Source organism: Lytechinus pictus, chromosome 5 (genome assembly GCF_037042905.1).
Source record: "Lytechinus pictus isolate F3 Inbred chromosome 5, Lp3.0, whole genome shotgun sequence".
Lineage (NCBI taxonomy): Eukaryota > Metazoa > Echinodermata > Echinoidea > Temnopleuroida > Toxopneustidae > Lytechinus > Lytechinus pictus.
This window is the reverse complement of record NC_087249.1, coordinates 12,702,866-12,716,067: the sequence shown is the minus strand read 5'-3', so window position 1 is coordinate 12,716,067 and position 13,202 is coordinate 12,702,866. Positions and strand designations below refer to the sequence as shown.

Genomic DNA, 13,202 nt, shown 5'->3' with positions numbered 1-13,202 from the left:
AATTAGGATTATCTGATGAGATATAACAAGATGTTTGGATTATAACTTCCCTGTTTGTGGGTTGTTTATTTTTCTTTCTGTTTAGAATGGATATTGGTTTCACATGTATTTATTAAGTTATATTTTGATTTTATATGAGGACATAATACATGTATCATTTTATTATAGTTGAGGTGGTTATCACTAGAATTAGTATTTGGTATCATGTCTATTTTCAACATTGGTTTTTATGTTGTTTGATGAATGTGATTTACATATGAAATGGTTTCACAAAGAAATGTATTTGTCTATGATATTAAAATGTAACAGGAAGACATACATGTACTCTTATGAAACCTCAATTTCCCTGGAAACTTTTTAGTAAGAAAGTAATCAAATCAAGCCCCTTTGAAAGGTAGTTACATGTATATCTTGGAATCTCTTAAAAGTGCTTATTTGATTATGAAATATGGGAAGGACGGGTCAAACATGATAACAAAAAGAGAAATAGAAAACAAAGTTAAGTCAACTATAAATGAACATGATTTTTAAAAGGAATGCATGTCTTTTTGGAGTTTTTTAGTATGTTGTCAGAAAGCAAAAGTCAAGATAAGAAAATATGAAGCATACAGAGTTTAATTAGATATTACATGTAAGAATGAAAGTAAATCTCCCAAATCCTGATATTTACGAATCATTTTTGTAGTGAACACAATACTTTTCCCTTAAAAGAAGCTGAAATTCTTACTTTTAATGACAATAAATACAGTTTTATAAATTCAGATATTTATTTATTCTGTTAACTTTCAATTTTTCTTCACATTTTCATCCTCAGAATCAGTTCCAACTCATTCAATTTCATTCAATTATATATTTTTCACATTATTCTGTCCTTAATCACTTTGTTGGTAAACCAGCTATAACCTAGTTCAGATTCTGAACGATTTTATTTAAGAGCAATCCCCCAACCGCTGCCAGGCCGAGAGATGGCGTGATCCCGAATTGTACGGGCGAGGAATTGTACGGGCGAGGAAAAAATCTAGCCTGAACGATTTTATTTAAGAGCAATCCCCCAACCGCTGCCAGGCCGAGAGATGGCGTGATCCCGAATTGTATGGGCGAGGAAAAAATCTAGCCTGAACGATTTTATTTAAGAGCAATCCCCCAACCGCTGCCAGGCCGAGAGATGGCGTGATATCTTTTACCGCAAGAAAGGATCACCAGTTGTTCTTAAAGCCACTCTTATACAGCTTCACCATATGAAACGCCCCCCCCCCCTTCCCGTAGCAAAAAACTTTAATAGCAACTGATCATATGATTGATTTTCATAATTGCTTGTACAGTCCGACCTCTCTTATACGGACACATTGGGACCAGCACCAATCCGGATAAGGGATTTATCCGGATCTGGGAGACCCAAATATTAAATACACACAGCTGCCTCCCCAATGCTAGCCTACACGTAATCTATTGTAGTGGCCGTACAGGCAGTGTTCACTGCTGTGTCAGTGCAAATTATAGGTGGTATTTTCAATGAAATCGATTGGTGGCCAAAACTCTCGGATAATTTACCTGCTGAAATGATTGAAGTACACATCGAGCATACCTCGAAAGAAAGAGAATGACTTGATAAAACTAAGTTTTACAATTTGATCATCGCGGCAGGCATCGCAGCTTCGCAAAGTCAGCCACTGTTATACTGACTGTAGGCTCAAACATGATAGATGGCGCTCTCCGTAGTGATGCCAAGCGCTAGCTTGCAAGACGTGTTGTTTTTTCCCTGAAAAAAAGAGAACGTGATGAAATGGTTGCGCTGCGCCTTGATTTACTTGAAAATTATCCTGTCTAAGTTCTTTGGGTGAGATATTTCATAAAAAATAATGTGGTTGTAGGTAGATTATAGTGGAAAATATATCAAAGTGAGTTTGCGTAGGATTGAGTTTAGATTGAAATCTCATTTTCCCACGTACTAGATTGGAAAAAAAATCTTGGCAAGTGTGCGTCCGGATAATAGAGAGATCCGGATAAGGGGAGGTTGGATAAGAGAGGACGGACTGTACATCATTATCAAGGCAGTATTATAAAAAAAGATAAATCAATTATTATAAAATATAATAGAAAAAGATTTATGCCTATTGCTGTTGTGCTTCCTGTTACAGAGCCCAGGTAATTTCGAGAAAATCTTGACTTTGTACCTTTTCTTTTTTAATTATTCACTGCTTCAGTCAACTATAGAAGCAGAAGAAGACATGGATGCCTATGACATGCTGCTTACACAGGCAGAGATACAGGGAAACCTAAACAAAGTCAATCGTAAGTAACAACTTTCCAATTTATATCTGTAAATTATCGTAATGCAAGTATGTAAGGTGGTTTAATTCACTTGATGCTAACCAAGAATTTGGCCAATCGGAACTCCCTTTCCCAAATCCGATTTGATTTTAGTGTGTTAAACAAAGTATGTAAGAAACGTTTGTCATCCTTGGCTTCACTTTTACAGATTAAAGGAAGACGGAATGATCATAATATTTACTTTTTTCCTTCATGCCATTGTAGTAGAAGGATTCAAGAAATTGTGAGTGGGGATGAGAATGAGAGCCAGCTTTGATGTTGCATAATGGAAAATAGAATTAAAAGATGGTGAAAGAAGAATTGATAATTTCCCTGTCAAAATTTCTTAACAGCAATGGCAAAAAGAAGCTGCTGAAGACTGCTTATCTAATAAAAAAGAGCCAATGGAGTAAATTAGAAAGTCAAAAAAATTTCTTAACCATGCAATTATTTAAGTATTTGGAAATGTATGTATGTAGGCCTATAATGTACATATAAACTTTATTCTTTCTTTCATAAGTTATTGAAAAAATGAATGTCACTTTCATTGGGTTCCAAACTTTGTTTTTAAATTTGTGGATGTATATGGTCAATTCAACATTGCTATAGATTGAACATCCTTCAGTACCAATTTGGATGACAGTAATACATGGTGCTATTACTAAGGTTTCCAAATTTGATCATGAAAGTTCATCTGTGTTAGTTGAAAATAAGTTATTAAACAGGTAATGAAAGAAGTAATCTTCTTCCAGGCGTTCAAACCTTCTCTCAATAAGGACTGGTAAAATCGATCACTGCATCACTAAGATCAACTCCTCTGAGATTTGTTGCATTTCCAGATTGTATTCCGTGGATTTACTCAACTCTTTGAGTACCGATATCGGTTCCCAAGATTGACAGTTCGTTAGCAACAAATGAAAACAGCGCAATGTAACACCCCCCTGAGCCGATGCAGTAAATCAAAAACATCGTTCTGAAACATTCTCTTGGGCTGTTCAGATAAATGATGATTGGCAGTCTTTCCACACCACCTTAATGTCAAGTTGAGTCTTTCACAATTCCTGGTGATGTCATAGCTCATGGGTTATTCCAACTAGTGACTCATGATTGAAAGAAAAACAAAACAGAAAGGGATTCAACACCAGCTTTTGATGATATTAACAAAACCACTTTCAACATATAAGGTCAAGATGTGTTTTGACAAATTTTACTGATGTGTCTTAAGGGGTGTTGCAAGAAAATATTTGCAATCAATCGCAAATATTCTGTTGCAATTTTACAATTGAGTGATCACTTTTAAGTGTAGCAAATCAGAATACACTCCTTCATCCAAGAAGCAATCGATCGCAAATTTACAATTAATTGCAAGACATATGATTAATTTACATGTAGGGACCAAAAATAGACTTGCAATTGATCACAAGTTTCTTGCAACGCCCCATTAGACATTAATAATGAAAAAGAGATCTCCCAAATTGTAATATTTACAAATCATTTTCATAGTGATTACAATACTTTTTCCCCTGAAAGAAGCTGGAATCTTACTTTTAATGACACTTATAAATAAAGTTTTATAAATTAATATATTCAGTCACTTTTTTTTTCTTCACAATATCATTCTCAGAATGATTTCCAACTTGTTCAATTTCATTATTCTATATACAACAAGTGGTTATTTTAGCATAGATGCCACTCTGCCAAGCAGTGAATTTAAAGTTATTGAGATTTTTCTTGTTTTTAATACTCCTTGCCAAAATGTAAGAAAAAGATGAAAATGAAATGATGAAAAATGTAACAGTTTTGTCTTGGGTAATGATATTATTATGGGGGTGTGTGAGATAGAGCTTGATAGCTTGTAGGCCTATATGAAAAGTAGATGTTCACCCTTGATTTCATACAGTGTATATAAAAATGTTATCTTCACCTATTAGATTATTCTCTCATATACGTTGGCAGCAGATACAGATATGACTCTTAACCTCCGAACAAAATTGAATTCAATCATTACTCAGAATATCTCCAAGAGGGACTTTTTATATTTTCTTTCCTGCATGAACTTGGCAACAATTTCACGAAGCCCCATCTTACTGACCCAAATTCCTAATTGTTGAGAGATTAAATCTGGATTTGAAGATATCTCCTTATTGAAGTCATGCTTTGTCAAAACTTTAATATCAGTGAGAATGGCACAGACTTTAAAATGATACAGAAAAATTTAAAGACTGGGGATGATCAAATAAGAAAAAAAGTCCAAAATTCTACCAAGACATTTCTTCAGAAGGCCATGGAGGTGTTGCATAAAGCTGTTTGTAAGTTAAGAGTTTTAAGAACGACTGGTGATCCTTTCTTGTGGTAAACGGTATATTCATTGGGGATGGTTTAGCGCGTAAGAAAGGATCACCAGTCGTTCTTAAAGTCGCTCTTAATGAACAGCTTTATGAAACGGCCCCCCAGTTATAGTCTACTACTGTTGAATCTCTCAAGCCGAGGGTGTAGTCACATGCTTCCCTTGCGCTACATCCTACATAGCAACAATACGGAAAACAGAAAAATTCAAGAAATTCATTAAGAACACAGACTTCTAAAAATCACACTATATAAATACAATTTTTCAGGCTAACAAGTTTGAAATACGAATTATCCAGTGGAAAAAAAAAATCAAAGCAAAAAAAATGTATATAGTGAAAAATCTGCCCTTATAAACTGTTTTTCGCTGTTTTACATGTATTGGCCAAGCTTTATCTTCAGGGAGACCAACTTTTTTATGATTTTAACTATTCATAATAGCTTTTCATAATTACTTTATGTTTTATATATGTATCTCCGAAGAACACAGTACATGATGTTTAGTGCACTGAAGATCACAGAATCAGCTACTTAGAAAACAGGTCACTGGTCGCCAGTTTGTATGATTGTCTGGAAAGTTGTGTGATGACTGAGGAAAATAATTGGCAACAGACCCGAGGAATACTGACCTTGCAACGATGAGCTAATCATGACCGTGATTCAGTGGTTTAAAGATATTATTACCCAATCCTAGTAGCCCACTCACAGGGTATTGACCTTACGAGGATTAAGGATTCTATCTACACCCCTAGGATTCTATGGTGTGGGTTACAGGATGTAGACTGTCGCTTTATGGCCTTGGATGGGGGACAGTCAACCCCCCCCCCCCACCTTTCTTTTGAGATACTCATTTCTAGAAAAGTGCTAAAGTGAGGTTTTTTTTATCATGACATGGTGAAGAGTAACTTACCCCCAAGAATGAGACATTAGTGAAAGAATAGAACTCATAATTGTCTTTTGACAATGGTCATTCTCTATGATAATTGAAATGTTTTTCCTTGATACAGAATAATGATTTGTTTTCACAATAATGCATGAAGGGAGAGTTGCTTGTACATGTATCATCCTCATAATTCATTGATGATGATGCTTATGATTGTGATAGTGATGATGATGATGATGATGACGATGATGGTGGTGGTCATGATTATGTTAATGCTGATGGTGGTCATGATGATGATGATAATGATGATTTAGATGATGATGGCGATGATAATGATGATGATGATGATGGTGATGATGATGGTTTCACAATGTCATCAACCTCCTGTGATCGGCATCCAAAAGGCTAGCTCTTTGTCATCTCTACCTTTACACTTTCAATAATTACTTCACAAAAATATTCAAAACCTTTCCTCCCATTTTAGTGAATACCCAACTGGACAAGGTGAACGACCTCCTGGATACCCAGAATGCATCTGAACTGGTTGAAGTACTGATGAAAGCAGGCCTAGGACTCAAGGATGTTTCAAGGGAGAATGCAGACTGGTATCTTAAAATCCTACAGCAGGCTAAGCAAAATAAAATAGAGGTGAGGAAAAGAAATGATAATAGTCTGTGTTTTTGCTCAATGAAAGAAACTGGATTAATCTGTTCCATAAGTTGTATGTTGGTTAGAAAGTACTTTAAATCTTGAGTGAGAGAAATATCCAAATACAAACAGATAAGGAAAAATGACAATGAGAGTGAGACCCTACTTTATTAAATGAATATAATGTGATATTTATGATTTCGATAAATTCATCAGTAGATATCTAGGATAGAGTTTCATGAAAAGAAACTCTATCGGACAAAGTTTGATTAATTCAATAGTAACCATAGTTACAGTCAGACACATGTGCTTCTCATTCAATTAAAATCAAGGAATATTGTCAGATTCAACAATTTGTCAGATGCAAATGTTGTTAAAACGCTCTCCTGGAATGAATAACCTATATTCCTGAAAGAATGTTGTCAAACATTGAAATTAATTTGAGATTCCTCTGTCTTGTAACATCTTGTGGGTATTCAACAAATACGTTGTGATGAAATATTATATGATAAGCAAGGAATGGGTGTATTTTTTGTTTACATGTATCTATCAAACAATACCAAATATCAGAAATGTAGATAAAAACAATACATTTCTGATCAATGGTGAATAGAAATATCACATTTTTGCTGTGTGAAACTATTTTTTAAGAGCGCTATATAAATTAACATAATTATTATCATGATAAACATAGCCAGTCAGTGCTGTATTCTTTAAAATGATTCAGGGCTTCTGTTGTGGACCTTAGGTATTGACATAACAAAGGATTCCATGCAGATGACAACATTGAATTTATTGAAGCCCATTATCTTATCATATTACCAATTTCACAGATGCTAGTTTTTAGGGAAAGTATATCTGATTTCAGGACATAGCATTTTATTTTTGTGCCAAAGTGCAGGCCTCTATGTAAAAGAAATAGTTGTTTGATTCTCATACCTGATATTAAAAACCAAGAGACCTGGTTGCAACTTGAATCAAGAAGCAATGTTCAATGGCCTTGTGATGATAAGTTGGGGTGTGTCTTCAGCCGATGTTAAGTGAATTCTAAGCTATTGTTATCAAAGCCAATGTTAATATTGTGAAGCAGAGATTGAACTTGGTTGTCAAGGATCGGATGTGCTTGGATGTATATGTTGCCATATGGTAGCTCTGAATGAAAAACACTTTCAGGAAGTTTGAAGAATCATTGAGCGGTGTGATAGTCAAAATAATGATAATGGCCCTATTGTCAGGAAGCCGGTGGATCCCGTGATATATACAGAATTATCGCATGATGAACTGCATGTCCATGTGATGTAGTAGGGACTTTGTAGGGCAATAGTGATAGATGGTGTCTCGTTGAAGGAGAAGATCTTGGGTTACAATGACGAGGGTGGTGAGAACAGCCATGGAGGCGACTGTGTTGGTGGTGTTCGGTAGCATTGTGGTGATGGTGATACCACTGTTGTTGCCCGTGTTGTTCTTGCTGCTGCTACAGGTAGGAATGTTGTTGTGTCATTCAGGAAGGGTTGCCAGTGTGCTGTTATGTAATCGTATGATAGTCAAGGGTCGTGTAGAATTGTGTCATTTAGTGGTGAATTTGATGTAGAGAGTAAAGTTAGTCAATTCTAAGTCAATTTGTGCTCATTAATAATATCATAACAAATGTTTATATGTTCATGAACAAAAATATGTTTGCACCGAATCAGTTTAACAATTACTCCAGCTGGAGCTAAGCCGAGGGATTTATTAATTCTTGGTATCTATATTCTATAATTTGGAAAACGAAGGACAAAGTGATTTCGCACTGTGAAATATTTATTTGCCTTTCAGTAACATTATGTCCTTGTTTTATCTTTATTAGAGATATTTACTGGTTCTAAGCACATTTTTTTTACATTTAATGGAGAATCATCATTGATAAAAAAAAATGTACCGGTACGTAAAAAATATTGGATGTTTTTAAACCACAATTAACAGTTTTGACTGATATTTGACATTGATCTGCCAATTAGTTGGAATTGATCCTACATGTATTTAAACGGGTTTTCCCCCTAGAAAAAGGATTTTTTTTTTAAACTTGTAAGAATGATGAATTTTGGTATGTGTTTTTTAAGTTTTGAGAAAAATATGATTTTAGGCTTGAAAACAGACTTGATAAAAAGAAATAAAGAATAGGATTTTTCACAACCAAGGTAAGCAGCTCCGGCTTACATGTGAACCATGATTGCATAGAAATTTATGCATTTGAATGCAGAGACGTACATGTACATGTATCTAGGAAAATCTGCACCTAGGGCAACCTCTGAAATCCCTTCTGATTTATGGTGCCGTGATGCACAGTTGCTGAAATGAAGTCCTGAGTTCAACTCTTTGTCATATGATTAAGGTTTTGATTTCATGTACAGCAAAGGTGGCCTGTTATTACATTCTTGTTTGTACTATACTATAGGGGATGAGGAATACTTAGAAGAGACAAAGTGACTGCTTTTACTACTTGTTAATCACTTATTATTTTTTTATATGCTATACTTTTTCTAATGTAAACTAATAATGTGTATGCTGCTCTTTTTTTTTATTACTTGTATTTATTTGATTTGTGATTTATTACAAAAAGTCATAAAAACGCAATAAAAACTTTTTTTAAAAGGTAAAACAGTAGTAGATATTTTGCAATTTTTGGACAATATGTGAAATTAGCAAAAAAATTAAACCAACTGGAAGTGGAAAGTTTTTCATCTCTGAAGCCCTATACAGTGTATCATGATAGAGACAATACTGTTTATAAAGACATGCTATTGTAAAGTCGATATCTATTTTGGTCTCAATAGGCTACTGGTAACCCCTACCCTAGATTAGAGAAGGAAGAGGTCCAAGCTGGTGTCAACGCAGCTAACATCCTAGCCAAGGAAGAAAAAGATGGTATGTAAAGATAATTCCTGAGATATTCCTATTGATTGATATTTCATTAAAGATAAAAGTAGTTGCAGTAAACGATAATTTCACGAGAAAGTCTCTAAAAGCAAGATTAATTTTCCCTTTATCATAGTGGATCTATATAAATCAGGGCTCCGTCTTACAAAGAGTTATGATTTATCTGATCAATCGCAACTATGGAAAGCCAGCAAAGTCAACATCTAACATAGATGTTTGTTCATAATATTTTCTGGATATGATGTATATTCATACATTCACTGTTCTGTTGACAATTCAGTATGCTTTTCTTTGTTTGCAAAGGGCATTGTGCAAATTTCCAGGAGAAAAAAATATGACATTGTTGGATTTGATCCAATCAATCGCAACTATGGAAAGCCAGCAAAGTCAACATATAAGATGCATGTTTGTTCCAAAAAAAATTCTAGATATAAATATCTATCCATTAATTCATTGATTTCTTGACAATTTGGTGTGTTCTCCTTTGTTTACAAAGGACATTTTGCAAATTTCCTGTAGAAAAAATTATGACATTGTTGGATTTCCATGTAGTTTAAGATGATCGGATCAATCGTAACTCTTTGTAGGATGGGACTCTGGTCCTGACAGTTTTGTGAACTTTTTGAAATAATAAGATCTACATGTAAGCTGAAAAAAACGATCACACCATAGATCGCCAAACAGATAAGCACATGTGGGGTAGTGTATTATTATTGCTTGGAATAGACCAGACATTTTGTAGGAATCCCCTGCTTATTTTCTCATTAATTACACCATTTCTCCCAGAATCCTTTGGCACTTATTTTATTTTATTTATGAGGACAGATATTTGGGTGATTATTTTATTGGACTCTGTATGAACTCATTTTGTAATGATTACCAAAACTGGCATTTATCTTTAAATGCCATTATTGTAATGACTTTATGTTTGTAAAATAAATTAATTCCCTTACAGACTGAAGATGATATTAAGAAGTAGTTAAAAAATGGACTACTTTTTCAGACATATTAATGAGTTTTAATTCCTGTTTTAAATTATTGTTGGAAGGAAACCCAATCCGAGACATTCTCAAATAACTGACATTACTGCCAATTAAATATATAGCAAACTCATATGTTATTCCATTACATTTGTCAATTCTTCTTTTTGTGTGAAGTGGAGAGTGATTAGTTTCACTCTATGTTAGCAAGCTTTCGCATTTCTGTGTTATGTTCTGATTGAGGTTTGTTTTTTCCAGTGTATTATTTTTTTAGTGAGACATCAATATTGAGTAGGTGATTTTTTTTCAGTGCATTGTTTGTAAAAGTTTAATTTGCCTTTTCTTGACCACTGAAATGAGATGTTATCACTATGTGCAATTTCTTAAATACTTTAAAGCATCTTAAAGATGATGATAATTGATAGTCTGCAAGCACAGACTCATATTTGACAATTCAACCAATAACAGGTCTAGAGTGAAGACTAGACTCCACAAAGACTCTGTCGAATAAAATTTTGTCTCATTGATTCAGACTCTGCATTATGTACTATACACATTGCGAAAACCAAGGGTCTATGCCTGCAAACTAGATAATTGATGTAATGTAGAATAGGCCAATTCCACCAATTCAGTTCCAAAGGTGTGGTGTGATAAAAGAAAGAAGACAGAAAAAAAGAGTATACATATTGAAGAACTAAAAATGTTGATTTGTGTGTTTTTGTTTTTGTATGTAATCAACAGTGGGTTTTGCAATTCAAAACATCAACTCATTGATCGACAACGGCACCCCGGAACAGCTTGTAGCCGCTCTATCCAGACCGGAGGCTCAGCTCCCACACGTACACCCATACTGCCATGCACTCTACAAAACAGAACTAGCAAGACTCAAGATTAGCAATGAAGGGGTAGGTTCTTCCTAGAATACATATACAGTGCGTCCTACTAAAAGGAAACCGGTTTTCAGAGATTGATTTTACAATTGATAATAATTGTGTTTTTACTATTATTTGACATTTACTGGTATGGTAAGAGTGGATTGTCATCTTCAATTTGAGATCAGCAGCTCAGCAAATCATTCATGCATGGCAGATTGCAAACAATAAATATTAGGGCATACCAGCAACGATTTGCGCAGAAACTCACATTTTAATCTGAATCCATTCTCATTTCAGGGGTCAGTGAGAGAAACAAAACAAAAACGAAAGAAATCCCAATGGGCCAATCGTCCAATAAGCATGGTCGTCGTATCAGTAACCAATTTTGTCAAATTTTTCTGTGCAACCTGGTTTTGACATTGAAATTTCTAAGTCGTCTTTCTCATCAATGCATGAAGAGATTGTCTCTTATTAGATATAAAAATATAAAGGAATAACTGAATTTTGTCATGATCTAAATGAAATATAATTTACTTGCCTTTTAGAAGAAAGCCATGGGAATCCTGGTTTCCTTTTTTCTGAGATGCACTGTATATAGAATTGGTAATAGAGAATAATGATATGCATAGCTTCAAAGTTCCCCAGTGCTATCCTCTCATTTTTTCTATGACCTATATAGATAAAAGGGTTGCCAAAGCTGTTTGTTAAATACCATTGAGGGCAATGGATTATAAATTTTTCATAATTCATGCAAGATTTATAATATTAACTGAATATGAACTTTGGCTACTGTATATAAGAATACTTATATATACATAATACATTTTTTCTAAATCTGACTGTCTGTATCTAATCTATTTTCCTAAGGGGGGGGGATGTCACACAAGTGACACAACCCCCCCCCTGAACCCCTGACTTATTGAAAGTAGGTAATGGAATGATCAGACAAATCATTTGATAAAACATACCTGTAGCTACTGTAGTTGTGTTCAAACTTTTAACTGGTCGAGTTTCATCACGTTTGATAGGGTAAAGAGGGATAACCCATTTAATGATTTTACAAAAATTATTGTTTTAAATATTTTCTTTCCTTTCTGTTCAGGACCTAAACCTGGAGCAGCTACAAGATGCAGTCAGAGGTAAGTGTATATTATGTATTTTCAATGTTTACAAGAAATATGAATCAAAAGCTGTGCAGTGTCTTATAATGTGCTATGATCATTGTACTCTTTAACATTGAAGTCTATTGTACTATTGTACTCTTTAACATTGAATTGTATTGGTTTTTAATGTGAATTAAATGAAATGAAAAAAAAAATGAAATTAATTCTGCCTTCACCTTCACTTTTTCTCCGTCTGTCTTTATCTGCATTTCTGTTTCTCTTTATTTGTCTATATCTTTTTCTATCTATCTGTCTATCTATTTTTATCTATCTATCTGTCTGTCTGTCTGTCTGTTTGTATGTTTGTATGTCTGTCTGTCTGTCTGTCTGTCTGTCTGTCTGTCTGTCTGTCTGTCTGTCTGTCTGTCTGTCTGTCTGTCTGTCTGTCTGTCTGTCTGTCTGTCCGTCCGTCCGTCCGTCCGTCCGTCCGTCCGTCCGTCCATCCGTCCGTCCGTCCGTCCATCCACCCATCTATCTATCTATCTATCTTTTTGTCTGTTTGTCTTTCCATCCATCCATCCATAAATCAATCCAACCATCCATCTATCTATCTTTTTGTCTGTTTGTCTTTTCATCCATCCATCCATAAATCAATCAATCCAACCATCCACCCACCCACCCATCCATCCATCCATCTATCTATCTTTTTGTCTGTTTGTTTTTTCATCCATCCATCTATCCATCCATAAATCAATCCAACCAACCATCCATCCATACATATATCCATCCACCCACCTCTCTACATTTATCTCTTTACATCTTTCTGTCTCTTTGTCATATCTTGTCTCCCCTCCTGTACTGTCTTCTTTTCAACCATAAGGTTTCTTTGTCAATCAGTAGCACTTCTATATTGTGGTCTTTAACTTTTCTTTGTTTTTGAGTGAAAAGGAAGTTCACTGCATCAAAGTTATGATTACTGTCATTTCGACCTTTAAGCAATGGTTAGCGAAATAGATTGTTGCATGTAGAAAGCTGAAAGATTAACTCATTAATCTTGTCGGTGCAAGAACGCCCTTAATACCGCACTTTTCCGCATTGCGTATGTGCAACAAACAAAAAACGCCCTTGGCAGCACGCTAAA

The 13,202-nt window shown here is 34.7% G+C and overlaps 1 protein-coding gene across 1 annotated transcript in view; it reads left to right on the top strand.

Annotated features, from left to right (window-relative positions):
* The window catches only part of LOC129261790 (ras GTPase-activating-like protein IQGAP1), a 98,025-nt gene that overhangs the window by 29,673 nt on the left and 55,150 nt on the right, over window positions 1-13,202 (top strand). Inside the window, exons 7-11 of the mRNA XM_064099837.1 lie at window positions 2,205-2,292; window positions 6,024-6,187; window positions 9,001-9,091; window positions 10,825-10,988; window positions 12,061-12,097. Coding sequence (XP_063955907.1) covers window positions 2,205-2,292; window positions 6,024-6,187; window positions 9,001-9,091; window positions 10,825-10,988; window positions 12,061-12,097 — 544 coding nt within the window. The remainder of the gene's footprint in view (window positions 1-2,204; window positions 2,293-6,023; window positions 6,188-9,000; window positions 9,092-10,824; window positions 10,989-12,060; window positions 12,098-13,202) is intronic.